General features: G+C 36.4%; 1 protein-coding gene across 2 annotated transcripts in view; it reads right to left on the bottom strand.

The window, feature by feature from the left end:
* The window catches only part of LOC126811498 (circularly permutated Ras protein 1), a 32,036-nt gene extending 5,796 nt beyond the window's left edge, over window positions 1–26,240 (bottom strand). The window contains exons 1-17 of one of the 2 annotated variants that reach the window (XM_050537162.1): window positions 26,098–26,240; window positions 22,079–22,174; window positions 18,044–18,171; window positions 16,471–16,535; window positions 15,968–16,129; window positions 14,107–14,315; window positions 11,379–11,570; window positions 10,426–10,632; window positions 9,626–9,777; window positions 6,828–7,025; window positions 6,253–6,337; window positions 5,286–5,392; window positions 4,062–4,165; window positions 3,176–3,448; window positions 2,432–2,555; window positions 1,450–1,543; window positions 677–787 (exon numbers count right to left, since the gene is read on the bottom strand). In XM_050537162.1, the coding sequence (XP_050393119.1) occupies window positions 677–787; window positions 1,450–1,543; window positions 2,432–2,555; window positions 3,176–3,448; window positions 4,062–4,165; window positions 5,286–5,392; window positions 6,253–6,337; window positions 6,828–7,025; window positions 9,626–9,777; window positions 10,426–10,632; window positions 11,379–11,570; window positions 14,107–14,315; window positions 15,968–16,129; window positions 16,471–16,535; window positions 18,044–18,135 (2,175 nt within the window). In that variant the 5' untranslated portion in view covers window positions 18,136–18,171; window positions 22,079–22,174; window positions 26,098–26,240. The remainder of the gene's footprint in view (window positions 1–676; window positions 788–1,449; window positions 1,544–2,431; window positions 2,556–3,175; window positions 3,449–4,061; window positions 4,166–5,285; window positions 5,393–6,252; window positions 6,338–6,827; window positions 7,026–9,625; window positions 9,778–10,425; window positions 10,633–11,378; window positions 11,571–14,106; window positions 14,316–15,967; window positions 16,130–16,470; window positions 16,536–18,043; window positions 18,172–22,078; window positions 22,175–26,097) is intronic. The other variant, XM_050537163.1, reaches the window with a different exon arrangement.
* Between the last annotated feature and the right edge of the window lie 810 nt (window positions 26,241–27,050).

The raw sequence follows: 27,050 nt of genomic DNA on the forward strand, positions 1-27,050 counted from the left end.
TAAGCCCACAGACAATCAAGACTACTGGTATTCGTAATACAAATAAGCCAATTTACAAACAAGACTACGATTAACAACACTAAGCCCACAGAAAATCAAGACTACCAGTACTCTTTATAAAAAGAGTAGGCTTATCACCACTAAGCCCACAGACAACCAAGACTACAAGTACTCTTTATAAACATCACGAAGACCATAAACAATCAAGACTACTGGTACTCTGTATAAACACTACTAAGACCACACGTACCAATCAAGACTACTAGTACTCTTGATTAACATCCGACATTACACATTCAAGGGTTACTGCCAACACATTCAAGGGTTACTGCCAACTTATTAAATGCTTGTCAATGTTTGAAAACATATCAACAAATCTTTTTAAACCTCTGGCAAACAATTTTTCACAATGGAAATGAAATGAGGTTTAACATCCTACTGTTCTGCATTTTCACAATGGTGCTTTCAGAAGTTGAAGGTAACCTCAGGGTAAAGGTCCCCAGTTGATTAGATATTTGTCTACGTCTGCCGAAGACATAAAGAAACATTTTGAATAAAAGACACATATTTTTTAAATTTTTGTAATGTGTATTTTATGTCTAGTCAGTATTTTTACGTGTACAGCCTGTTGAGATAATTTGTATGTAACATAAATCCTTATCATTTTAATTATTACCTTTTTAGATTTAAAAAACCTGCCTTTCCTATGGGAGGAAGTACTACATTGTTGGAGGTCTCCATCATCTTCACTATCACTATAGGAATGACCAAATCTTGATCTTTCATTCTAAAATAAAATATAAAGAATTTTAAGTAAACTAAACTGTCGAACAAGCTTTACCATTGGAAGCCAGCATACTAGCAGTCCATGTTGGCGTAAAAGTCCTGAGTCTAGAAAAAACTCAATGTTTTCCTTTTGACAATACACCAGAGCTGATCACATATTAGGATTTGATTGTCACGTATCAGAAATATATCATCTCTGTAGGCTTACATCTTTTTATCAGAATATACTATACTCAAGGTTGGCAGGCCTGCTTACTGAGAATAGTTTTTGATATGTCACCCAATTCTATTCTACAGAAGTGTCTGGATAACCTTATATATATTTACCTGCTGAAGTTAAAGTGGAAAGTAACCATTATGATTATGACTTTTGGAATTGAAGAAATCAACCTCAATGTTGTGACAGGTGAATCTCTACTACATGTGCGAGAAGAATATCGGTCCAAGAATGGTTTAATTCCGTTCAGTATTTACAACGATGTGTTGAATTGAAATTTCATTGATATATGCTGTTTTCTATGTAATAAGGACGCCACCATTTTGTTGTGGGCGAACAATATTTTTAATTTGCGCTGGACAAAACTTTCTTAGTTGATGATCAGCAGATTTAACAGAAAATAGGGAGTTTAAAATGTTTCAAGTAATATAAAATTAAAATCCTACCCTTTGATGTGATGTGACATGGTGATCAACAGAGCGTATTTTACTGAATATCTTATTATATTTCTTTCTTTCACCATGTTTGTCAGTATCTCTCCTGAAAACAAAACATGATAAAACTGAAAAACAATACATTAAAGAAGAGAGAGTTAGAAATGGGGTTTAACAACCACTCGTCACAAACTAGGTAATTTCGGAAGGACAGGGGACCCTACTTCTTGTCATGTACACACTTAAGACTCAATAACAGACCTATACATTAAAGCAAATAAAATGTCTTTAATTTAGGTCAAAATAAAACAAAGAAGTTATACATCATCAATAATGGAGATGTGGCTATCAACCTAATGTATCAAATTGGGAAATTAGAAGGCAACGTTTAATGCACTATTACTTCCAGTGAAATAGAAATTGTTGCTTGTACAGATTTATTTGTGCAGGGCCTCGAATCAAAGGTGTTAATTATATAAACTGTTATATTAAATTATTATTGTTGTTGCATATTCTGTATATATTTTATCTACCATCCATTATTTGTATCATTAGCTTCATAAAGACAAGAGTATCATAATAAATCAGCTTATGGTTGACCCCCCGGATCCATTCACTTGATTCGTATTTGTTGTTCATTTTTTGCAATGTCTATGTATTCTGTCTTATCCGCAGGTTCATCTTGAAATTTTGTTTTGTATGAAGTGCGGACGGATCTACTGCACTGGCTTTCTGTGTCGATAGTCAAATACAAAATCCTGTACCACTGACAATTAATTCAATCATGGGAACTTTATGGGCCACAGAGTTTTAACAGTGACTTTCAAGTAAACATATACCGGTACCTGTGAAACCAGGGGAAGTTTCTGTGCCAAAACCTTGTATCTATGTTTTAACAGTAACTTTCAATTAAACAAATACACATGACCTTAACATGTTCAACTTTCTATTCATTGCTTTTATTTCTAGTTTAAAAAATACCTCATGTACTTACGTATTTCTCCAAGCTAATCTTTGATTCATCAGAGCCATTCCATGAGATTGGCTGTACTCCCCTTTTAAAGCTAAGTTAGCACAAGCCTTTGCGGCATATGGTCCTAACACTTCTAAATTCAAATCTATAAGAGAAAACAATATTTTATATAACAAAATCCCAAAATAATATTGTAATATAAATGTGGAACAGGACTATTGTTTCAGTCATATTGGAGTCTTGAAATTAACTGGTTGGATAACTTAAAGATGCATTAAGGTTCAACTCTCTGGGCCATTTAAAAAGTTAACCATAAAATAGATAATCAAAAATTAGTCAAGTAATGTTTGATAATAAACAATCTATGCTACATTGTGTCAAAACTTCAAACACTCAAAACTTCACACAGCATAAAGTAATGTGACTGAATTTATTAATATATTCATTTTTGATTATCTATTTTTGAACTACCAGTATCATAACACGAAAGGAAAACTTTTTATCTAAATCTTACATTATGCATATTTAACCTGTCAGTCAATTTACATATGTAAAATAATTTAAATTGTAAATATTTGAAATTGCGATAATGATAAAAGAACAGTTGCTGAAACATCACACTATATGTATAATAAACCACTAATAGCATTCCATATAAATGTTATTTTATTTAGAATGTGGTCACTGATGCCACATAATGATTTATATGATCCAAAATGCCAGGAAAAGTCAAGTCAATTCTTAAATAATCAATTATAACATTACATTCTTCTGCTAACGCCCTGTCTTGAGTAACTGGTCTCTTTTGTGTAAGAACTCTCAAAGCTTTCGTTCCGTCTGTATCTATGTATTCTAGTTGAAGTTGGAATGGTAATTCTGTCGGTGAGGCATCAGATGTTGCACCAGTGTCTGTTGACGACTTCTCTGATGTTGCACCGGTGTCTGTTGATGATTGGTCAGTAGACGGTTGATTAGCACTGGTAGCCACAGCACCTTCAGAACACTCCTCCTGCTCCTGTTTCTTTTCTGATGCATCTGCTGAGAAGTTAAACAGACGCATAATAATTTTTTGTATGAGAAGAAAATTGCACATCTACATAATATTGAGATTTTATTTTATTGTTAAAGCCAGAAGTCTAATTGTCATTTTTCTTATTTAAATCTAAGAAAAAAAAGGGCTCCAATGTGTTCTATATATAGTAATCTAGATCAGCGATTTTCAATCCTTAATTCAATGACAGACTTTATGATCTAAAGTGCATGCACTTGATCATTTGGCCACACATGCCACTTCTAAATTTTAGAAGTCAAAGTTACATGTCTTGAAATCGCTTTCTCAGTTTAGAGAAATTAATCATACATGACAATTATGAAAGCATATGCCTTTCAGAGATAATAAGAAGATGCCTTGACAGAAACGACAAATGGGTGATTTTAAAATGGTAGTAGTCAAAAAACAACTAGTTTGGGTTGTTAGCATTTCTCAGTAAAAGCAATACATATCAAATATATATATAAGGAGAGTGAATTGACTAAAGTGAGTGTTACCCAAAGCTAATTTTGACTACATCAAGGGCAACAACTCTGTAAAAAAAAAAATGTGGCCAAATAAATATGATTCAACAAAAATAGTAAATAAAAAAATACTTACATGTACCTGTTTTCCCATATTTAAATGTTATTTCTGTTTCCATCGTGGCATTTCCAATATTTTTAACAATTACATGTTCTTTAGTATCTTCTTCTAAAAACACTCTACAACAGAACAGAACTAAGTTTCATTACAAAATGCAGATGCTAAACACTTCATCAAGATGCACACCAACAGAAAATTTCAAGTCTCTGGACATGATTTGAGAGATATTGGAATCCCTGGCAAACTACAATACTGTAAAAGTTGGGTCTCTAATAGGATTATCTGCCCAAATATGGTTCAATACGGTTCACTATTTACAAAGATATGATGAACTGAAATTCCATTGATCTATTCTGTTTCTTATGTAAACAAGCCTTCTTTCTGTTTTCACAACATTTAACTGATGGGAGCGTTATTAATCTGATTGAATCCAAGCGAGGAGATTATCTTGCACTGACATTTTGATTTTGTTTTTCTAAATTAAATATTAAAACATCAATTTGAATACGGTACATATTAGCGTGGATTAAGCTATAAAAAAGTTGATATTTTCTGAAAAATGCTTATAATGCACAGTTGCTTTTAAGTTTTTAGTGTCAGTGACAATAATTAAGCATAATAGCATGGGCTTATCCTAATTTCAATAGGATTCATCCTCAGCAAGTTTGGAAAAAGAATCTAAAAAATCTGATCTGGGTTTACAAGGTTTCAGTGACAGGGGCAATAAGATTGATGAGTGACTTTAAAATTCAAAAGAATTAATTCATATAAACCAGCAAGTTTGAGAAAACAATATAAAAACTCTGACTTGTAGAGCAATAATTTATAAGGAAGGTGGATGGACAGACAGAAGTGATAATAATATGCTCCCACATGAAATGAAAGAGAGAAATGGGGTTTAATGTCCACGTGACACAAACTAGGTCATTTCGGGATTAACACATGGTTCAATTTTATTTCAATAATTCGCTTGCGCGTAGGGGTCTGTAGCAGTGGGAGGAAACCGAAGGACCTGGAGAAAACCCACGAGGCTGGACAGGTGACCCTACTCCTTGTCACGTACAGCCAGGGAATTGAAACCCTGCCAGTTGACTCAATGACAGACCTCATGATACAGCCCACACGTGCTAACCATTCGGCCATCCACCCCCCCACCCACCCCCATATGAAATGAGGGCATGCAATTTAATGCTCTTTTAAGGTATTTTAATTAGAATAACTTGATATTTCTTTACTTACAAGTTTTTATGTAGAATAAATGTAGCTTTAACATTTGTAGCAATAATTCTATCAGCCAGAATATTACTGAATTCATCAGTTAATTTTAATGGATCAACATGGTTTACCTGGAAATATTTGTAGAAATTTTAAAATGAAATCCCAGTAAGATAGAGTTTGGTAAAAAGAAAACAGTGTACTAAAAGAAAACTGACAAGATAAGGTTAATGACTCTATTCATTGTCATATATAAACATTTGAGATCAAGCAATCAATACATGATCATCTATACTACACTGACTTAGGCTTGGTATCATGAGTATTAAAGCTTTGAACATGAGCGACCAGATTTCTGATTAAGACAAGCGGCCTGTTTTCTGGCAATGATATTCATTTGCTAACATTTGCCCCCTCCCCCCAAGAATATTGGAGATAAACGAAGAAAGCAATGTTGTAGTGCCAACAATACGAACGACAGATGTCAGGTGTCTAAGCAACAACTACGAAGATAGTTTATAGGTCACGAAATATTCAAGTACATATTGGTCAACAGGTTAAAGAACAATGTTTTATGCTTTTACTTAAATAAAACTTGTCTATCAGTAATAGGTTCAATGGCTTGTAATAACTGAACGGGAAATACAGAGGACACTATTCCATAATTGCTTGATAAGACAAGAGAAACCTGGTCAAAATGTTGCTCAGTAATAAATAGTTACAGTATTCCATAGAATTGTGTACCAGTAATATGGGAATCCAAACTATGTCAAGGTTAGGAATGATATCTAACATACGATTTGGATTAAATTTAAACAGAACTTTTGAAATCCATTATAAAATTTGATCTTATGATACAGGAAGGGGGGTCAGCAATACTCCCTTAAAAGTGTAGCAGGTCCACTATAATTTGATTTTGTTTATATTTTGATTATATATTACCTGGACACTGTAATTTGATTTTGTTTGTATTTTTGATTCTATATATTACCTGTCCATTTGTTAAATCTGCTAATTTTCCCAGTTGTACCAATTTAGTTTCTGCTCCTTTTATAGTAATCACTGATATTGATACACTGTAAAAACATTTATACTTTTAAAGATATATATATATTCTAAAATATGTTTTACTTCAGGTTTAAAATCCACTCGACTAATGGTACAATTTTATTTCAATAATCCACTTGCATATAGGGCTCTTTTAACAGTAGGAGAAAACAAATTAATCTAAAATGTGTTTTGAAAAAACAAATTGACCATAATTTGGGTATCACATTTTTTACAACTTTTTGTCACTTCCTGGTAATTCGCTAGACATTGCTCTAGATCTATGGGGATGGGCATGAAAAAACCCTTAAAGTTATTCTCAATCTAGACATAGACCCTAGATCTACCAAACCTGGAAATAAGTCACCTGCCACAGACAATCCCAGAAACAAATTCAAACTTTGTCAGAAACAGTTTCTCTTGTACTGTCATTCTGTCCAGCACTGATTTCTCTTTTTATCAGAGTTTTTTATATATTATTTCTACGCTTGCATGTCACCTTAAAAAATATAATCTTACCCTTTCTCCACAGCCATTGCTCCAATATCATTATAAAATCGTTCATGTTCCTCTGAATTACCATAAGTGAGTTTTCCAAGGCCAACATTAGCCAGGCCATCTGTACATAAAATGATCTTAGAACCTGCATATCTTGAAGCTAAACCCAATGCAACAACTATAGATGGTCCCAGGGCTGTTCCTCCACTTGCATCCAATCTTTGAAAAGAGAAGAAAATGTGTATTTCCAAAAAAAAAAACAGATAAGTTTAACTCTGCTGACAAAATTGAGGTTATTTTGGGACTAACAGTCTTTAGTAGTGGGGGGGGGGGAACTGGAGGACCCATAGTAGACCCACAAGGTTTATTCCAAAATAAAAGGAACAGATTTGATACCAAATTAATATGGAAATTCTAAATTATAACACAGAAAGAAATATTAAATGCAAAAATAACAAATATATGGCGTGGTTGCTATGTGATTTTGTTTTTTCAAAACCACCTTTTCTGACTTGGGCAACTTCAAAAGGATATAGCCCAGCCAATTTATGTCTGATTCATACCAACTATACATAATTTTGAAGGTATTAAGGTGGGGAATGTGAAAATTACTCAATTTTCTAAATTCCTCATTGTGACTCAATTTGCCAGCATGGGTCACATTTATTATAGATATACCGGTACAGGTGCCGACAACAAATTTTGGGAATTATATCATTGTCAACATTTAATAACTGATAATCTCAACTTTATTTATTATTCGTACATTAAATAATTTTAGTTAATAATAGATGGTGTGTATTTTTGACATTGCGTTCCTGTTTGATTCCCGAGGTAAAATAGTACCAGGCGTCTCCTGACAAACAATCAAATTTAACCACTATTCTTTATTGTATCTTTGTGGTCGGCTTTAGTCGATTGATGTTTAATCTAGTTGATTTGCAAAACAATGCCCTGGCTACTATGGTATCATAAATCAATCTACTTCCATAAAAATTACACCTGGTTAATTATTATTTGTTAATTAAGAAGTCAGCCTGCTTGTCGGCTACAACATGTCATACCTTTGTGGTTCATAATCCTGGTAATTAGCACATTTAATGGTAAGTTCAATAGTCCGGTACAAAAACAAAACAAGCTGTCTGATTCATAACAGGTCCAGTAAGCGCCTTTGTGGAAATAAGTCACATGGCGAAAGAAGACGATCTCAGCATGGTTTCCGAATCACATGTTTTCGACGCTCCGTATGAATTCCAGGTATCGGTAGATATTAAAATAATAAATGGATCATACATTGATGGATTCACTGACCAGTTGTTAGGTAAATTTAAAGATACATTATGGGAGAATAGATAAAGAGGTGGCAGTTCTCACTGTAATAGTTAGATAGGTTGTCTAAATCGTCCGAGCGGTTGACAAGTGTTGTCGCATATTTATTCCTTTGTAGGTAATCGGGGCCTTTACAAGACAGTTCCATACAGATCAGATTATAATTTTTGCCGTTTGAGGGTTCACAAGGTTCTACAAATTGAAACAAGGGTCTCAACTCTGGAAGTAATCTACAGAAATTATTGAAATTTGACAGCCTTTTACCTTTCACTAATTTAAATAATGCATATAAATTTCAGAAAGATAGAATAATAACTTTTGGGAATAGAGCGTTCACAAGGTTAAACAAAGTGAAACAAGGGCCATAACTCTAGAAGTAATAAACGGAAATTGCTGAAATTCGATAGGCTACTTCGTTTCCCTAATTTAAATATGGCATATACATTTCACAAAGATCAGATGTTAACTTTTGGCATTAGAGCGTTCACAAGGTTCAACAAAGTGAAACAAGGGTCATAACTCTAGACATTATGAATGAAAATCATTGAAATAAAATAGGCTTCTTCATCTCACTAATGTAAACAACATATATCAATCTTAAAACAATTGGATGATAACTTTTGGCGTTAGAGCGTTCGCAAGAAATTGTGGACGACGGACGGACGGGGGCGACGGAAATATACGACCACATTTCCATGTGGGCGTATAAAAACTAGACAATGTAAAGGGAGTTTGCTGAAAATTTCAGTCAAATTGATCCACTCTAAACTGAGAAATTAGCGATTGAATTTTAGGCCTAGCCCCGATCATCATTACTTAAGTCGGTATAATAAAAAACATTTTTTGATTTAATCATCAATAAGCGTTGATCAGCAGATCAGATTCTAATCCAGTAAATATCGCTGGCTAGCGATGCCATCAGGACTTGATTATGGTCTGGATAAGTTAATCAATGTCTAATTAATATTTTTAATTATTAATAATATATTTTTCTGATAGAATCTCCAATGCCGAATTCTGATGAAATGTGACATTGATTGGAAATAGGTCAATAAACCAGTATTATATAGCATTTACTTTTATGATTTTTTATTATATACACACATGTTGCCAAGCTTAATTTTAAAAATATTGGGGTTGTTATTGAAGACTATATGACATAGTAGTACAGAATTTTATCTTAAAGCAGTTTCAGTTATGGTTGTCACATGATCATTGTGCCCTTTGTCTATCATCGACGAATGAATAAAAACTTTTGCAAGTTACGTGATAGACAAAAAACTACAAATTGTGATTTGAAGAAATGCTATGCTGATACTGGCAACTACATCGATTATCATGACATTCAAGACATTTAAATGTATAATAGTGTTATATCCACCACTATCGGTAATTGTATCTGTATCGGCCGATATATTTCATCAATATCTGATATTGGTAAAACCGATAGTAGCCATATCAGACCATTACTATCATGTACAGAAACTTACTTCAAAACTTTTTTAGACAAATTGTGTTGCGTGCCTTTAATAGGTTTAGGTAAAGGTAGTTCAGTACCAATCATTTCTAATTGCTTGAAATGATCCAATTGATCGTTGTGAATGTTTCGTTTAGTTGTTGTACCATCACCTATTACTAATAACTGTAAAATAATAGAATCATATGTTAAAACATTACTAATAAATAATTACAGACAATCACAGTTATTAGCCAAGAAAATTTCTCCTAGTTATTAGCAGAGAGATTTTATCATGGTTTCCCCTAAGTAATAAAATTAGCATTCAATGTGATCAATGTTCCCTTCCAATTTTTAAAAGTCAGTGTGCCCAAAATCTTATAGCATGCAAATTTTATTCTGGTGACAATAGTATGTGTGGAAGATATTTGCATAAAGATAAAATTGTATTGGCAAAGAAAATTGGAGAAATGAAATGAAATGGATTTAAACGTCCTACTGTTCTGCTCTGACTGGGCTAATGAATGGGCATACGCCATACAGTGTGCTATGAGTGAAATTTTGCCGGGACAGTAGTCTTACGACCAACTCTGCCAAGGGATTTGTTACATGCACGCCAGTGTGTACACAAGACCTCAATTTTTCGTCCCATCTGAACATGAACGATTAGACAGCTGTCCTTATCAGGCCCTCCATCCTGCACCACTGACAAGGGGAAACCACACAGGAAAAACATGCTGAACTTTCTTGGCAAAAACCGAGAGAAAAACTACGACCTTCAGACTAGCAAGCCATTTTTTTACTTTCTGAGCCATCGTGGCTCCCGAGCTTTACCTCATTATTAAAAGCTATTACTGCAACTCGTCTGTTAGGATGATCTTTAGCTAAATCTTCTAGTTGTTTATCAACAGCAGCTTGCACAGCTTGTAGCGAAGAAACATGGCTAACATTACGATCTTGATGTGGCAGATATTGATCTTCCAAAGAGCCATCAAAACTTGGCCTGTTACGAGATCCTCTCAAATGAACACGCCCAGGTACCTAAAACAAAATGTCTTTTTTAGTTTAGGTCTCTTATTCAGAATATTGTTTTGTTAATTAATAAAATATAAACCTTTACTAGCTGTTTACACTACATTCCTGGAGTACAGGCCTGCAATGTTTACTGAAACCAGAAGTTGTACCCGTTTATCCCAAATTTCAGTCTTCAGGCAGCCCCTGATCAGGCAAACGACTATCACAAATATAAATTTTAAGCCTTGACTGAATGAATAATTAGACCGACCCCCAGTCAGATATACTACCAGTATAATCTTATAACACTGTACTAATTTGATCTGTTCATGTTTTTCTTTTTGTACACTGGATCGAGGGAGCGGAAATCAGACCTTGGGGGGGGGGGGGGGTAATAGAATAACAATGCTTGATTATCCCAATGCTTCACACCAAATGGGAGGTTGGATGGCCGAATGGTTAGCACGCGTGCACTGTATCATACGGTCTGTCACTGAGTCAACTGGTGGGGTTTCGATTCCCCGGTTGTACGTGACAAGGAGTAGGGTCGCCTGTCCAACCTCGTGGGTTTTCTCCGGGTCCTCCGGTTTCCTCCCACTGCTAAAGACCCCTATGCGCAAGTGAATTATTGAAATAAAAATTAAACCATATGTTAGTCCAAAAATGACCTAGTTTGTGTCAAGTGGACGTTAAACCCCATTTCTCTCTCTCTCTCTCTTGACACCAAATTTGAAAAGAATCTGTCAAGCTTTGTAGCCTCAAGATATACCTACCGCGAATGATGTGCACATACTTCCAGATACATCAATACAAAACACAATGATGGATTCATCTTGACTTGACGGACCAGCAGCTTCTGTTGATAAGCCAGCCTCTAATAAAAATGTCACATCTTCTACAGCTGGTATCTCACCATCTTCTACGTCAACTTCATTATTACATTCACAAAATTCACACACCCACACCTAAAATATATTAACAACATTACACCCACACACCCACACCTAAAATATAATAACATTATTACTACCAGACACCCACACCTAAAATAACATTTTACTACAACACACTACCATCTAAAATATAATAACATTATCACTACCACATACCCACATCTAAAATATAATAACATTATTACAACCACACACCCACACCTATAATAACATTATTACTACCATTTAACAACAACTAAAAAATAATAATATTATTACTACCACACACATTATCACTACCACATACCCACATCTAAAATATACTATTCAAAAAAAGTAGGGGATATTTGATTTTTGGGGCATAATACTAAAATATGCAAATGACTACGAAAAAAGTCACTATAGAACCTAACAGAAGAAACATTTCCAGTTGCATGTGACGCCCAAACGCACCAATAGCTACCGCATGGAATGCAGGTGATGCTTGGGATCATCATGGGGGTCCAACCCAAGATTTGCACGACTCTGACTTTGAATGTTACAGTCATTGTGGCATTGAATTCCAGGGTGGAAACATCAGTTTAATTGTTTTAGTGACCAGAAAACAAATTTTGATATGCGTCGGCTTACCCAAATGAAAGGTTACGTGCCCTTGGCATGCTACAGATCGGCACAACACAGGCGGTTGTGGCGCGGACGACGAATGTTTCTCAGTCTGTCATAAGCAGGCTATGGTCCAGATACCGTGATACACAATCTGTACAGGACAGACCACGCTCAGGTCGACCAAGGGCGACAACTCAAGCCCAGGATCGATTTATCCGTACCTTGGCCTTGAGAAATCGTGTCATCACAGCAAATCAGATCAGCGCTCGTCTTCAAACAGACACTGGTGTGAGAGTGAGTGGCCAGACGATTCGGAATCGACTGCATAGGGGTCACCTTCGCGCCCGATGTCCTCGCGTGATCCCTTGTTTGAGAGATCATCACATTCAGGCAAGACGTCGTTGGTGTAGGGATCGTCAACACTGGGATAATCGACGCTGGAGCAATGTGATGTTTTCAGATGAGTCAAGGTTCACTGTTGATTGTTTGGACAGACGTAGGAGGGTGTGGCGTCGTCGAAACGAGCGCTTCCAAGACGTTAACGTCATCAGACATGATCGATTTGGGGGTGGTTCTGTTATGGTGTGGGGAGGCATCACTGTTGCTGGAAGAACGGCTTTACATGTTGTTGCAGGGCGTGTTACAGGCCAGTACTACCGGGACAACATCTTGGCAGTCCATGTTGTGCCGTTCGCACGACGTCATGGCCGCCGTTTCATCTTCCAGGATGACAACGCAAGATGTCACAGGGCCAGGATCGTTACAGGTTACCTCCAACAACAGAACATCACCACATTACCTTGGCCAGCACTGAGTCCCAACCTCTCCCCCATCGAGCATGTCTGGGACATGCTTGGACAGAGGTTACGTCAACGTCAACAACATCCTGCCAATGTCCAAGAACTTGCTGCTGCGTTGCAACAGGAATGGGACAATTTGGACCAAAATGACCTTAGACGTCTCATTAGGAGTATGCCACGTCGGATCAATGCTTGTTTGGCAAACAGAGGAGGATTTACCCGTTACTGACTTGGTTGTGATGCTGTGGTAACTTTGCTGTTTGACCCCGGGTATCATTTTACCCTTATAATGGTCAGTCTGTGCCTTACTTAGTCTAACGATCATTTGGAATAAATCGATGAATGTGAACTTCATTTCATTTTGTCATTTGTTTCTTCGTCAGTTTCATTAGGTGACTTTAATAACACTTAAAAATCAAATATCCCCTACTTTTTTTGAATAGTATATAATAACACTATTACAACCACACACCCACACCTATAATAACATTATTACTACCATTTAACAACAACTAAAATATAATAATATTACTACTACCACACACTCCCGCCTAAAATATAATAACATTATTACAACCACATACCCACACCTAAAATATAATAACAATATTACTACCACACGGCACACGGCCACACTTAAAATATAATAACATTATTACAACCATACACTGACACCTAAAATATAATAACAACATTATTACTTTAACACACTCTGACCTAAAAAATAATAAAATTATTACTACTATATACCCATACCTAAAATGTAATAACAACATTCTTACTACCAGACACCCACACCTAAATATAATAACACTATTATTCAAAAAGATAGCTGAACTGTGCATCCATTATGTAAGACAATCGACAACACAGATTGTTTGATATTTGACAGATTACTAACTTTAACAGACATTCAAGCCTTGCCTTCTGCCAGTTCACCGATATAAGACATATTCTATGTAGATTACTTAACACATATCCTAGCAGTCAGTTTATTGAAGACATGATAATTATATAGATAACTAACTTTACTAGACATCCCAGTAGTCAGTTTATTGATATTTAAGACATAAAATTATATAGATTACTAACCTTGCCAGATATTCCAGCAGTCATGAGTTTACTGATACACATATAAGAAATATTTTATGTAGATTACTCACCTTACCAGACATCCCAGCAGTCAGTTTACTTAAATGTGACATTATAGCTTTACATCCAGTACCTCCACATTTCACAGCATCACCAGCGTGCATATTGCTCGGGTCTTTTAATGTATTTAATGTAACTGATACCACATTAGTATCAGCTTTTTTAAATCGTCTTTTTCCTTCTGGTTGTGAAGATACATTTCTTTGATCCATTGCAGTAGCTAAAGATGATACAACATCTGTTAAAATTCTATTATTTAGCATGTCCACCAAGCACAACAAATTTATAAGAGGAAACGATGATGTCTCCATGTGAAGCATGGCAACATGTATGGAAACCAAGGGAGAAAATTTTGTTCACAATTGACAATTGAATGTTTAGGTTTACTACAATCTTAAATCACACAAAAAAACAATTAACGGTAACTTTATATGTAGTTTACATTCTTCATCGAAGCAAACCCTAATAGTTTCTAATTAAATCAAAGAGACATGCTTAAACATACATTATGTAAGAGCTAAATCTGCCTATTACAAGTCTTTATTTAGGCTTCAGATATTATAGAAATTATTAATTCGACCTTTATTAACATGACAAGCCCAAAATCAACTCAGTAGACCCTTGGATGGCTTGGATACAGCTTTGATTTAAACAGTCGTCCATTTAAAATTGAATCAACAAATGGCCTTCCAAGCTAAGCTTTATCATTAGTCACTGACGTCACTACCGGAGACAACCGATGAAAGGCCTCCCAAGCGAGGGTACCATAGCCATTGAGAATGTTACTTGATAATCGAGAATAAGTGGGTGGAGTTATAGTCTGTCAATCAAACGATCAGCAATTTTCGTAGACGGTACGGACACAGTTTATGCCTATTTCTAGCCCAAACTTCCAACAGTGGCAACTCCATTCAGAATAAAGTAATTTGACTGAAATTTTCCATATTTTCTTTTTTTATCATCTATTTTTGAATTATTATAGCAAGAATGGCCAACTCTTTATTAAACTCTTAACTAATATATGTGTAATGATAATACCATTGACTTCAATGTTAAACTTAAAACTGTGGATTCTGAAATGCTGTGCCCTTATTCATGAAAACTTAAACTAAGATACAATTGAAATTTTAAGAAATACTGCAATTCGATTGGCTGACCAGTAAAATCAATTTGCATATATCCAATGAAGTTGCAGTATTTCTTAAAATTTTGGTTGTAACTTAGTTTAAGTTTTTGTGAATAAGGACCCAGGTGTTTAATTTAACATCCTACTTTTCTGCACCATCTGGGCTAATGAAGACGGGCTGTGGATTCTATTTTTGGCTCATAGGAGTTGTCGTGTTGAAGCTATCAATGTTGCATCTAGCTATTCCGATGACAGATCTAAATTATCAACATATTTCTGGAGAAAACCCATGACATTAGGTGGGAGACAACTACTCCATTTCAGGTACAAGTCTGGGATGAAAACTCTGATACCTGACCTTACGTGTATATGATCTACAGGTACAGTGAGTAATTCACTGGTTTGTTAACCCGGGTGTTGGCCTAGAAAGTTCCATAAGATTTTCCAGCGTGGTTTCGGGACGGCGGACCTGGCAAGGAACAGTGTCTAGTCGGATGGAAAACAATGGTCTGTGTTTTCATTGATGTGTATGTAAAACAACCCATGAAATGCTGGTGTTATAAAACACAGTGTGGCCTATTCCCATCGTCAAAGTCAGGTTGGTGCAGAAAGGTAGACGGTTAGACCACATTTCATTTCAAATAGAAGAGGTACTTATTGGTATAAACTCAGTCAAATTTATATTTATAGTAAATTTCACATTCTGAACAACTATATATTTTCAAGTAGTATTGTATTCAGCTTACCAGTTTCATCTCCTCTTCTCTGCCAATGATGTTTTCGTCTTTCCTTGACATCTTTTATCTGGTTCACATCTTTTTTCTGATCCAAATCCTTTTTCTTAGTCTTTTTTCTCAATTTCAGTGAAGTTCTCATTCGTCCAAACAATGATTTTCGCTTTTCATTTTCTTAAAAATAAATTTTTACATCCATATTAGATTTGTTTTTGACAGGGCACCGTCTTCCAAAATATAAATTACAGGAAATGCCTTTTACATGTACATGCCTTCCCGCGTACCAATTGTGTGATTTGATGATATAGTCATAAATCATATTCAAACTAATTTATCTATCAAAAGTTTGTTTTAAATCCCTCTCAAAACATTTGATCCGAAGAAAACTAACCTGTGTCTCGAGTATCTATTTTTATCAACATTCTTTATTACGTGACTTTATTAAGGGAAATCCATTGTTAGCTTGTGTTTGTCGTACAAGAAATGCAGACAAAATTGTGTTCCAAAAAACTTACCAGGTTTGACAGAAGAAGCAGCTGCTTGTGACACTTGTGGTTCTTCTTCATCTGACGAACAATCACTGCAATAAATATTAAACTACACACTAACATGTAGTCTCCATACTAATACTTCTAGAAATAGAGGTGGGACCAATATGACCATTTCAATAACAAATTTAGAATGAACGGTCATAATCATAAGTATTTACACAATACAATACAACAAAGTCCTTCACATTTTCCAACCAATTTTAACCAGAATTATCTGTTGCCATCAATCAGCTTTTCATCTTAATAACTGTTGAATACGCATATTAATTTAGAAATTCTAACAGTTTCAGTTCTGGTACTTGCAATGTTCTCGGATAATATCCATTGTTAAGGTCACTTACTTTTAACAAGTTTGTACATGTAGATGACCAAAATAGAGTATTTTTAATTCCATGCAAAGATGGGACACATTTTTTGGATTTAAAAAAAAAGACATATCAATAAATTTTCGCAGACAACAAAATGGTGGTGAGCTTATTGCATAGAGAGCAGAATAGATCAATGAAATTTCAGTTCCACATACACGGTACTTAAAGATACATTATGGGAGATTTTTATAGAGAGTTGGCCATTCTTGCTATAACAGTTCAAAAGTAGATGATGAAAGAAGAATATATTGAAAAATTCAGTCAAATTACTTTATTCTGAACATAGTTATCATCGTTGTAATATTTGACTAGAAATGGTAGCGAAATGCGTCTTCACCTTCGCCGATCGTTTGATTGACAGGCGTTAACTCCACCTACATATCTCGATTATCAAGTAAAGTTTTCAATGGCATACGGAAACGCTTTACAGCGGCCTCGCTAAGTACACTCTATCATTTAGCCTCGATCTAACTGACGTATTTTCATCAGGTTGCCCCATACTTGATTTAATCAATTAGTGAAATCCTATTTAAATCCGAGCTGTAGTCGAGCCATTCGTGGGTCTACAGAGTTGATTTTGGGCTTGTTGTTTAAATAAAGATCTAATTTATAATTTCTATAAGCCTAAATTAAGACTTGCAATAATCAGATTTAACTCTTGCATAATGCATGTTTAACTGTACAGTATCGTTGTAAATACGGTACTGAACAGAATTGAACCATTTTAGACATGTAGTTTGAAAGTGCTAAAATAACTAATGATGCATCAGGATTTTCAATTTAATCAAATATTGGAATATAAATTCAACATTCAATTATGACTGCTAATGGTTTTCCAGCCTTAGATAGAGAAACAACTTCTCAACAAAATACAGGACAAAAAAATAAGTCTATTTTCTACTTTATTACTATTACTGGGAGAAAATAGATATTAAGCTATGTATGAAGCCTCCCAGAACTCTTTTCTGAAAGCAGAATAAATTGTGCAATTTTAAGTACAAGTGCAAAAGACCTTTTAATTTATTGATTTTAACGTAAACAGGTTTAATTTGTCCTGTATTTGGGCAGGTTTTCTATAGAATTTAACTGTCCATAAATGCCATAAACCATATAAAACAAACCAATGATAAGACCACAAAGAATTGATCAAAAGAAAATGATTGTCTTACCTGACACTTAACTGTGCATGATATTCATCATCTGATACGTACTCATACTCATCCTGATTGCCATTATACACATATTTAGATGCAAAATTCATTTTTAATAGTTCTTCTTAACAAGACCACTGCTGTATCTAAAGAGAAAAAATATTGAAGAATAATTTGATGCCCGAGTAAAAATCTAAAAATACTTGCCATTTCTTCAATTTTTAGCTTAAAGGACACACTGATCCGCAGTGAATATTTGCTAGGCCGCTACAATCACTGATAAGGATGACATCGATGCGGCTTAATGAGCCAGTAATATTAACTTTTTTCCTGAGACAAATTAAATTCTAAAACATTTTTTTTATGTATTGGAAAAATAAATAAAGGCGTTTGACGTATTTGTAGGTAAAAATTATTTTCTATTTAGTGTAAATGGGTATTAAAATGACTAAAATGCAGCATTTTCTCCGAAGCAGTAACGTCTTATGTAAACAATGCACGCGCCATTCAGCCAATGATTGACGCCGCGTGCTGTGACGGCACGTATTAAGACAGTCATCTTTGACAGAGATATATTACTATAATACTGTAATATGAATGTATATAAACTGATTTACATTCAATGGTTTCCGTTTTTACTCCAATTTCAAATCAGTTATGTTCGGCGAAATAAGCCAGCAGTCTCAAGCGAGTGCAAATTTCTAGCTTCTGGTTATTCCAGTCTACATACGCCGTTTGATTTGGTGCAATGTGTCTAGCCTCGTCCCTCGTGTCTCTTGATACAACTGGGGCTGAAGCGCATTATGGTACACGATTTGTGTACCAATGGTAAAATGTTTTTTTTGTTTTAAATATTGGATATCAAAAGCCCACCTTTTTCCGGCAAGATCACAACATGAATGTTGATTTAATTTGACAAATAATTTGTGTTTTCAATATTGAAGATTTTGGATGATATTGAGTTAGAGACTTAGCTACTTTAACTGGCTAAAATTTGGTGACATTTTATTTGAGAAATATTTGCAAGAGTGATTGTGTTTTTTGTAGCGCTATGAGCACGATTAAACATGCATTATGCAAGAGCAAAATCTGCTTATTACAAGTCTTTCTTTAGGCCTGAAATGTTATCTAAATTATCAATTAGACATTAATTAGCTTATTCAAACCATAATAAACTCTCGATGTCAAGGCTAGCCTTTGATGTTGGCTGGTTTGGATTCCTATAAGCCGCTTAACGGCCATTGATAATTAAATCAAAACAGTGGATAATCGAGACTATGCTGTTTATATTTATGATTTTAGTAATGATGACCGAGACTATGCGAAAATTTCACCCGCTCCGTTCTCGGCTCATAGTGGATCAATTTGACTGAAATTTTCAGCAAATTACCTTTACACCATCTAGTTTTTAACTATTATAGTGAGAACTGCCATCTCTTTATCTTATCTCCCATAATGTATCTTTAAATGTGGAATTAGTGTGATATAAATCAACTTATTATTATCAATTACCAACGCTTTGCCTTCTACTGCATGGTAATTGGTAACTAATTTCAAATCAAACCATATAACCATTCTCCCTTGCCTAGTTATCTGGAATAGCCCAGGGTTGTAGGTTTGGGTCAGAGTTGTTTTGGCCTACTTGCATGTAATAAAAAAAGTTGCATCGGTTCATACAGAAGTAGAATATAACTTTTTAAAAAAAATGTTATTTAATGTAGGTTATATAAGCTGCCCTTTGGCACAGCGGCCAAGAGAATTATTACATGTATGTGCCGCAGCAAGACAAACTTTTTCCCGTCCCCTTTCCCATCCACACCTGTGCAAGGAGTATGCAAAAGATAGGGTTTCTAACTTTGCCCCGGCATGGCCAGAGTATCGCATCAGAGATCGGATCAGGGACTCTGTGGCATGAACACTGGCTATGGGCCCCCTGGGGCTTCATGATGGAACTTAGAGCAATCTACCGACTGCATCCTCTCACCTCGGGCCTTCCCTCTGGTCCCAGACTAATATTGTTTGTCCCATTGACAGTCTAATTTGGGCTCCAACTCTTTGATATGTATCTTCATACAAAGTTTAACCTGATATTGCACTGACATGTGACGGATGACATGTGACTGAAATTTGGAAGGAAGTTTAGACGACATACCCTAAAATAACCAAACTCGGTCCATAATATGTCATAGTGGTTTGCATAGTTTTTCCTAAAAATCATCGGCAAAAAAACTGGCAGAGATTCAAAATTCAAAGACTTTCCAATAGTTCTAAATCAAAAATTAAAGATAGCCACCAAACACATGTAAATATATGCCTACACACAGCAGCTATGTCTCAACAGCAGCTTACTCCTAAGCTGAGATAGAGAGAAATGGGGTTTAATGTCTACTCGACAGAAACTAGGTCATTTCAGAACTAACACGTGGTTAAATTTTATTTCAATAATTTGCTTGCATGTAGGGTCTTTAGCAATCTAATTAAAATATAGATCTATATTTTGTTTTGTTTTTTATACTTTCAATGGCCTACACTACATGTAGATCTAACAAGTTATACTGGGAGTTCACGTTCTATGACGTCAGGTACCAAGCAAGCGACATTTGACCCGATTACGTCAGTCATTCGATTAACCAATTAGGGACCGCCATGTATTTTTTATCTAATTTTGCTTTGTTTTGATTTCTATTGCCGCTAATGTCTACCCACAATTCCGCGCAAAAAAGGTCAAACGCTCAATTCGACAAACCATTTGATTGGCTGACCCCTCATTTCAAGCAGAACACAAGATAAATAACAACGCTTCCAGATACAAGTGTAGTAAAGACAAGTAAAATTGAAATTTTGAACTATAGAAACGAAGCGAAATTGGATCTGTGTTTTAATCAGATTGGGGTCTTTAGCAGTGGGGAGGAAATCAGAGGATCCGCAGAAAAGCCACAAGGCTGAACACATACAACTGGGGAATCGAAACCACTCCAGTTGACTGGCAGACTTTACTACTCCTAAACTGAAGATCCAAAGTGCTGAATTATATGATATTGTACGAGATGGACATTTTATCCTGGAGTTTACTATGACATCTACTGCTGAAAATCAGTGTACTATGGGGAACATACTGGTAGCGACTAGCAATGCTATACCGGTATTATGAATACATGTATCTATGATCAAATAGACTGTGAGGAATATTAAAATACCAATAACCAAAAAAAGCTTCACAAAAGTTGATATTGTTAGAATACAATTATTTAGAAAAGAAACGATTAGAAAACAGCTTTGAAATAATAGATAAGAAGTAATAATGTCACAAGACAAGCAGATGAATTCTCCTTCACTAGAATTTTTAATGAAATGCAGACAATTTGTGTATCACCCTTCTATCCCCAAGCTACGCCAGGGTATATGCAAGTGTCGCATTTTGACGCAGGCACAGTGGTGAGTATGTCTGAATATGTGAAATTAACATGATAATAATGGATTTTATCATTTTATAATTATTGAACATCCTGGCCGGCATAATAAGGATTGATATATGAAGAAAGCCAAAGGATGACAATTCCAGGTATTCAAATTGGCCTACCCAGTTAAATATTGAAGAAATGGCAAGCAATTTTCGAGATGGCGTTTCACATAACAGACAGTAATCTAATCATTAACCATAGCAGAATAATTGTTTTAGTAAATATTTATAAGATCCCAACAAAGTTGAGTCAATAATTGCCTCTTTATTTAATTTATTTTCCTGGCATTCAATAATATCATTTTCAATCGGTCATTTTCACAAATAATAGGACATTGACAAGCAAATGTTGCCCTATTCCGAGTCCCGGTCTTATAGCCTAGTAGTAGATAACAAACCTAATCTCTCAACCCTCAACGTTTTTAGCTAGAACGTACTATTAATATTATTAATGGTCTAGTTGTTGGACTAGAATTAAGTAGAATTTGTAAAATGTCTTGTAACTTCAACTTGTAAACACCGTACAAGTTGATATTTTCTTAATAAATTTTATCGGTGCCAATGAATATCAACGAAAAAAATAAATCCCTTACCTGAGCTTAAAAAATTGTTCCGTTATCTGCAACTTTCGTTTTGTTAGTAAAGCCTGGTCAACGGGTGACCAAACTACATAAATATAAATGCGTGACCTATCAAAGAAAGTAGTTCCAAAGAATGATTAATGATTTATTGCATTCAGAATAGTAACTTGTATGTAAAATACTATGATAAGCTTTTCAAATCAATTGAAACGAAAAATCTTCAATCAATTTGGACCAAATCTTTTTAAATGTCCTCTGGCTCTACCCTTATTTTGCAGAAAAACTGCGCATGAATCTAGAATTTAATAATATTATTCTGAACAATATCTATTTTTAGCAACTTGCTCACGAGTACTTGTATACTATTTATAGGACTATACTGTAAGGACTAATCGGTGACCAACTTGCTTGGAACGAAGTGTCGTGTGCATCGATTATGAAGGAAATGAAATGAAATGGGGTTTAACGTCCTACTGTTCTGCTCCTAACCTGGGCTAATGAAGACGGGCATACGCCATACAGTGTGCTATGAGGGAAATTTTGCCCGGACAGCGGCACTACGGCCTACTCTTATATCGAATTCCAACTGCCAAGGGATCTTTTACGTGCACGCCAATGTGTACACGGGACCTCGGTTTTTCGTCCCATCCGAACGACTAGACAGCTTTCCTTGTCAGGCCCTCCGTCCTGCATCACTGACAAGGGAGAACCACGCCGGAAAAGATTATGAAGGAAGTTTATATCTGATCACTAATAATAGTATCTGATCACTAGCCTATCGAGATCAGAACTTCGATTGAGGAAATAAATATCGATCGGCTTTGACCCATTTGTAAAATATTCAAATACCATCTTTTTCTAAGAATGGCAAAGTATTTAGACATTTAAAGATAAAGAGCTGGACAGTTAAACTCACTATAAATTATAAATATAATTAATTTAACTATAATACTCAGCCAAATTAAAAACTTGACACTGATGAATTTCAACAAATTTTTTTTTCTGGTAAGTCAAATAAATTTTAAAGTGTTTCTAACGATAGTAAGTAAAGAAGCCTTTAATTTCATAAAATTGTAAAGTCACGTGGATCACGTGCCTTTTGAGCATATAAAGATGAAAAATCTGAAAAACACGTGCAAACACAAACTCGTGAGGTCAATCGATGCAAGTTTGCTTAAACTGAACACGCACTTGAACTAGAAAAACAAATTAAAATTGTTATTTTCATCTTTGTTAGAAAATGCCGCGCCTTTAAAATGTAGAACGTCTACGTGCTATAGGTAGGCTCTATGCTGGTGAGTCTGTGGTCACTGTTGCAAGAGCCTTTAATTGTTCACGCCAGACAATAATTAATCTTAGAATGAGAGTGCTTCAAACTGGCACTATTGCCGACCGCCCAAGGGCGGGAGCGCCACGTGTGACGTCACTCCAGGAAGATCAAGCAATACGATTACGTCATCTTAGAAACAGATTTGTCACTGCAACCTCCACAAGTAGAGAGATGTTTGGTGGAAGGGTAACTGCACAAACTGTTCGAAATCGCTTGCGGGCTGCTGGTCTTCGAGCTCGGAGGCCCTATAATGGACCAATATTGACACCTCTTCATCGCCGTAACCGACTTGTGTGGGCCACAAGACACATAAGATTTACTCAAAGACAGTGGAATTCGGTTGTCTTTAGTGACGAATCTCGATTCACTTTGAGATTTGCCGATGGCAGGGCCCGAGTGTACCGCAGACGAGGTGAACGTTACGCTCAAGTATGCGTCAGAGAAGTTGACCGATTTGGTGGCGGCAGCGTCATGGTTTGGGGTTCTATTTGTGCACATGGACTTTCTCCTCTTTTGTTGTTGTCCAAGGGAACTTAAATGCTGTCGAGTACAGGGATCAGATTTTGCAACCTGATCTTCTTCCGTTTATGCAGAGACATGGGCCTGGACTAACGTTTCAACAAGACAATGTTCGACCCCATACAGCAATTGCTACCCAAAATTTTCAAAGAAATGCCGGTGTCCAAGTCCTGGATTGGCCGTCGCTTAGCCCCGACCTTAATCCTATTGAACACATCTGGGACGAACTGGGTCGACGTGTTCGTCAGTAAGTGAATCCACCACTGACGTTGCAGGACCTTCAACATGCTCTTGCTGAGCAGTGGCGACGTCTTCCTCGGGTAGTGTTTACTAATGTTCTGAGATCCATGAGAAGACGTTGTGTGGCAGTACGAGACGCTAGAGGAGGCCACGACCGTTACTAAACACTTTATTCCGATTGTTCTCCAAGTCTGTGAATTTCATTTTGGGGGGTACTGTGACATCACGAACGTTATCAATGTCAAGGACTTTCGGCGAGACGTATTCTTGCTTTCTGTTGATTTCAAGGTCGTCTGTGCACAACATAACACTAAAATAGTTGCCTTAAACCAAATATTAAAAATCTAGTCCCAAAAATCCCGAGTGTCAAGTTTTTAATTTGGCTGAGTATATAATACGGTATTATAGTTAAAACTAGATAATGTAAAGGGAATTTGCTGAATTACACAAATCGTGTCCATGACCATGATGCAGAGCCTCGTCTAAGGATTTGGTAGTGCGCGGCAATGTCGCGAGGGCCCAGCCGGCGCGCGAACACCGCAGGTGAGAGCACGCGCGGGGGTTCTTGTGGGCCATCCCCCATAAAATTTTGAAAATTGACTCCCTTAGACTCGATGTCTGAGCGCTTAAAAAATAGTTTCGGAGATTTGATACACTATTAGTTTTGGCATCTTGTTAAACCTGTCCATGGATACCCTAATATCGAGATCAAAACACTGCTGCGGCAGCTGACCCGCAGACAGAAATATACCCATAAAACAATCAGAAAGACGATTTTTTAAACCTACGCACCATGATAATAAAGTATTGGCACATGGGAAAAACCTTGTCAGCGATTTTCAAAACGTATGTATGTTGCCGCCCAGTCTTCAACTTTTGGGCTCAGTAGGCGGCACAGTTTGGCCAGTGCGCGGCGGCGCCTAGTCACCATGATAAACGAGGCTCTGCCATTTTTGAATTCAAATGAAACACAAAAGAAGTTTGTAGACTTATATACTGAGCGCCATGGAAAACGCATCACTTTTTTTCCCCAAATATTTTATTACTAGGTGGTTTTGTATGTATAATATTATGCAATACTATGAACTATTGTTTCACACAATGTTCCCAAACGCAAAAAATATCGGCCCGTGTGCACAAAAAAAATTGCACGAGATGCACATGAAAAAACCCAATATTCACGTGCAGCATTGTGTGTGAGCCCTTTAAAAGCATGTTTTTAACTTAATGTGCAGTACATGAACTGTGAAACGTCAATCTGTCGTAATTTGTTGTTGGACGTGTGAAGGAATCGAGCTAGAGATGCGGAGACTTACTGAAAATCAACCGAATGAAACCATGGGAATGTCCAAGGCTGGCATGTCTACACGTGCTATTGCCAGACACTTCAATTGTCATCAGTCCACTATTGTAAGGTTGGTGGAACGTGTTCGAGTTACTGGATCAACACGTGACCGTCAACGTCCTGGTCCACAACGCGTTACAACCCAGGTTCAAAACCGCTACATCCGGGTCACTCATCTGCGTGACAGATTCCGCCCAGCGACCCGAACAGGTGCAGCAGTCGTCGGAAGACAAGGACCAGTAAGTGCCAACACCGTAAGACGTCGTCTAAGAGAAGTAGGACTCCGTGCACGACGACCTTATGTTTGAGCTATCCTCAGGGATCATCACCGTCAGCGGCGTTTGATATGGGCTCAAGGACACCAGACATGTAGAAGAGTAGACTGGCAAAGTGTGCTCTTCAGTGCTGAGAGTCGCTTTCATCTTTATCACGCTGATGGCCGTCAACGTGTGTGGGGAACGTCTTGCAGACTGCTGCGTCTTCGAAACCAATCGATGGGGTGGGGGGAGTGTAATGGTGTGGGGGGGGGGGGGCTTTACATTTCATCACCGGACCGCCCTACACATTTGCAGGGGTCGCGTTAATGCTGTAGCCTACCGTAATGATGTCTTGCAACCAATTGTTGTTCCGATGTTTCGAGCGCACCCACAACTTCAGCACTTCCAACAGGATAATGCACGTCCGCATACCGTCCGTTTTAGTATGGACTACCTGGCTGCTAACAACATCAATGTCTTGGACTGGCCAGCCATGTCTCCAGACATGGCACCGATAGAACATGTCTGGGATCAGATTGGACGCCGCCTGTATCGGAGACCACAAATGCACACCATTGCTGCTTTAGAAGCTGCTCTTGTCCAAGAATGGACTTTGTACCGTTGATTACAGATTAAACATCCATAGGTGTACAAATGTGTTGTTATTGATGTGTTCCCATTTGAATATTGTTCACAATAAGAAGCAAAATAAATAAGATATTATGTTTACAGGATCATTTTGTTATACGAAAAACTAAGTGATGCGTTTCCATGGCGCTCAGTATATTTGAAACAGGAACTTTTTCTGAATAAAATAAATAGGATAAACAGTTTTGGGTTGTTTTTTTTGTTTTTGTTTTTTTTTTCTTAAAAAACAATTTTAGACCGTTCGAAGACAAGTGTACTGAAAATATCAGTCGAAACCATAGAGGTGTATATATTGACTAGAGTGTATTGTGGTCACGTGATCCCCATTGACGTAACGATAACGCCGTGGGCCGTCACTGGAGACTGGCCGCCATGTTTCAACCGGGAAAGAATCACGGAAGTGCCCGGATGAACGCTATGTAAACAAAGGGAAATAGACTGACGGAGGGCGGACAAGCCCATTAAAAAGCAGTTCTAATTCAACAATATCAACCAAAAAAAATGATGATTGAAAGGTCTTACCTTACTGTCCTAAAAACAAAATCGTTTTGGTCAACTGGCATATTTTTGGGGCTTTATTATTAAGAATAACTCTTATCATAACCATCATCATGATGAATATTATACCGTGGCACTGGCATGGTA

This window comes from Patella vulgata, chromosome 2, assembly GCF_932274485.2.
Source record: "Patella vulgata chromosome 2, xgPatVulg1.2, whole genome shotgun sequence".
NCBI lineage: Eukaryota > Metazoa > Mollusca > Gastropoda > Patellidae > Patella > Patella vulgata.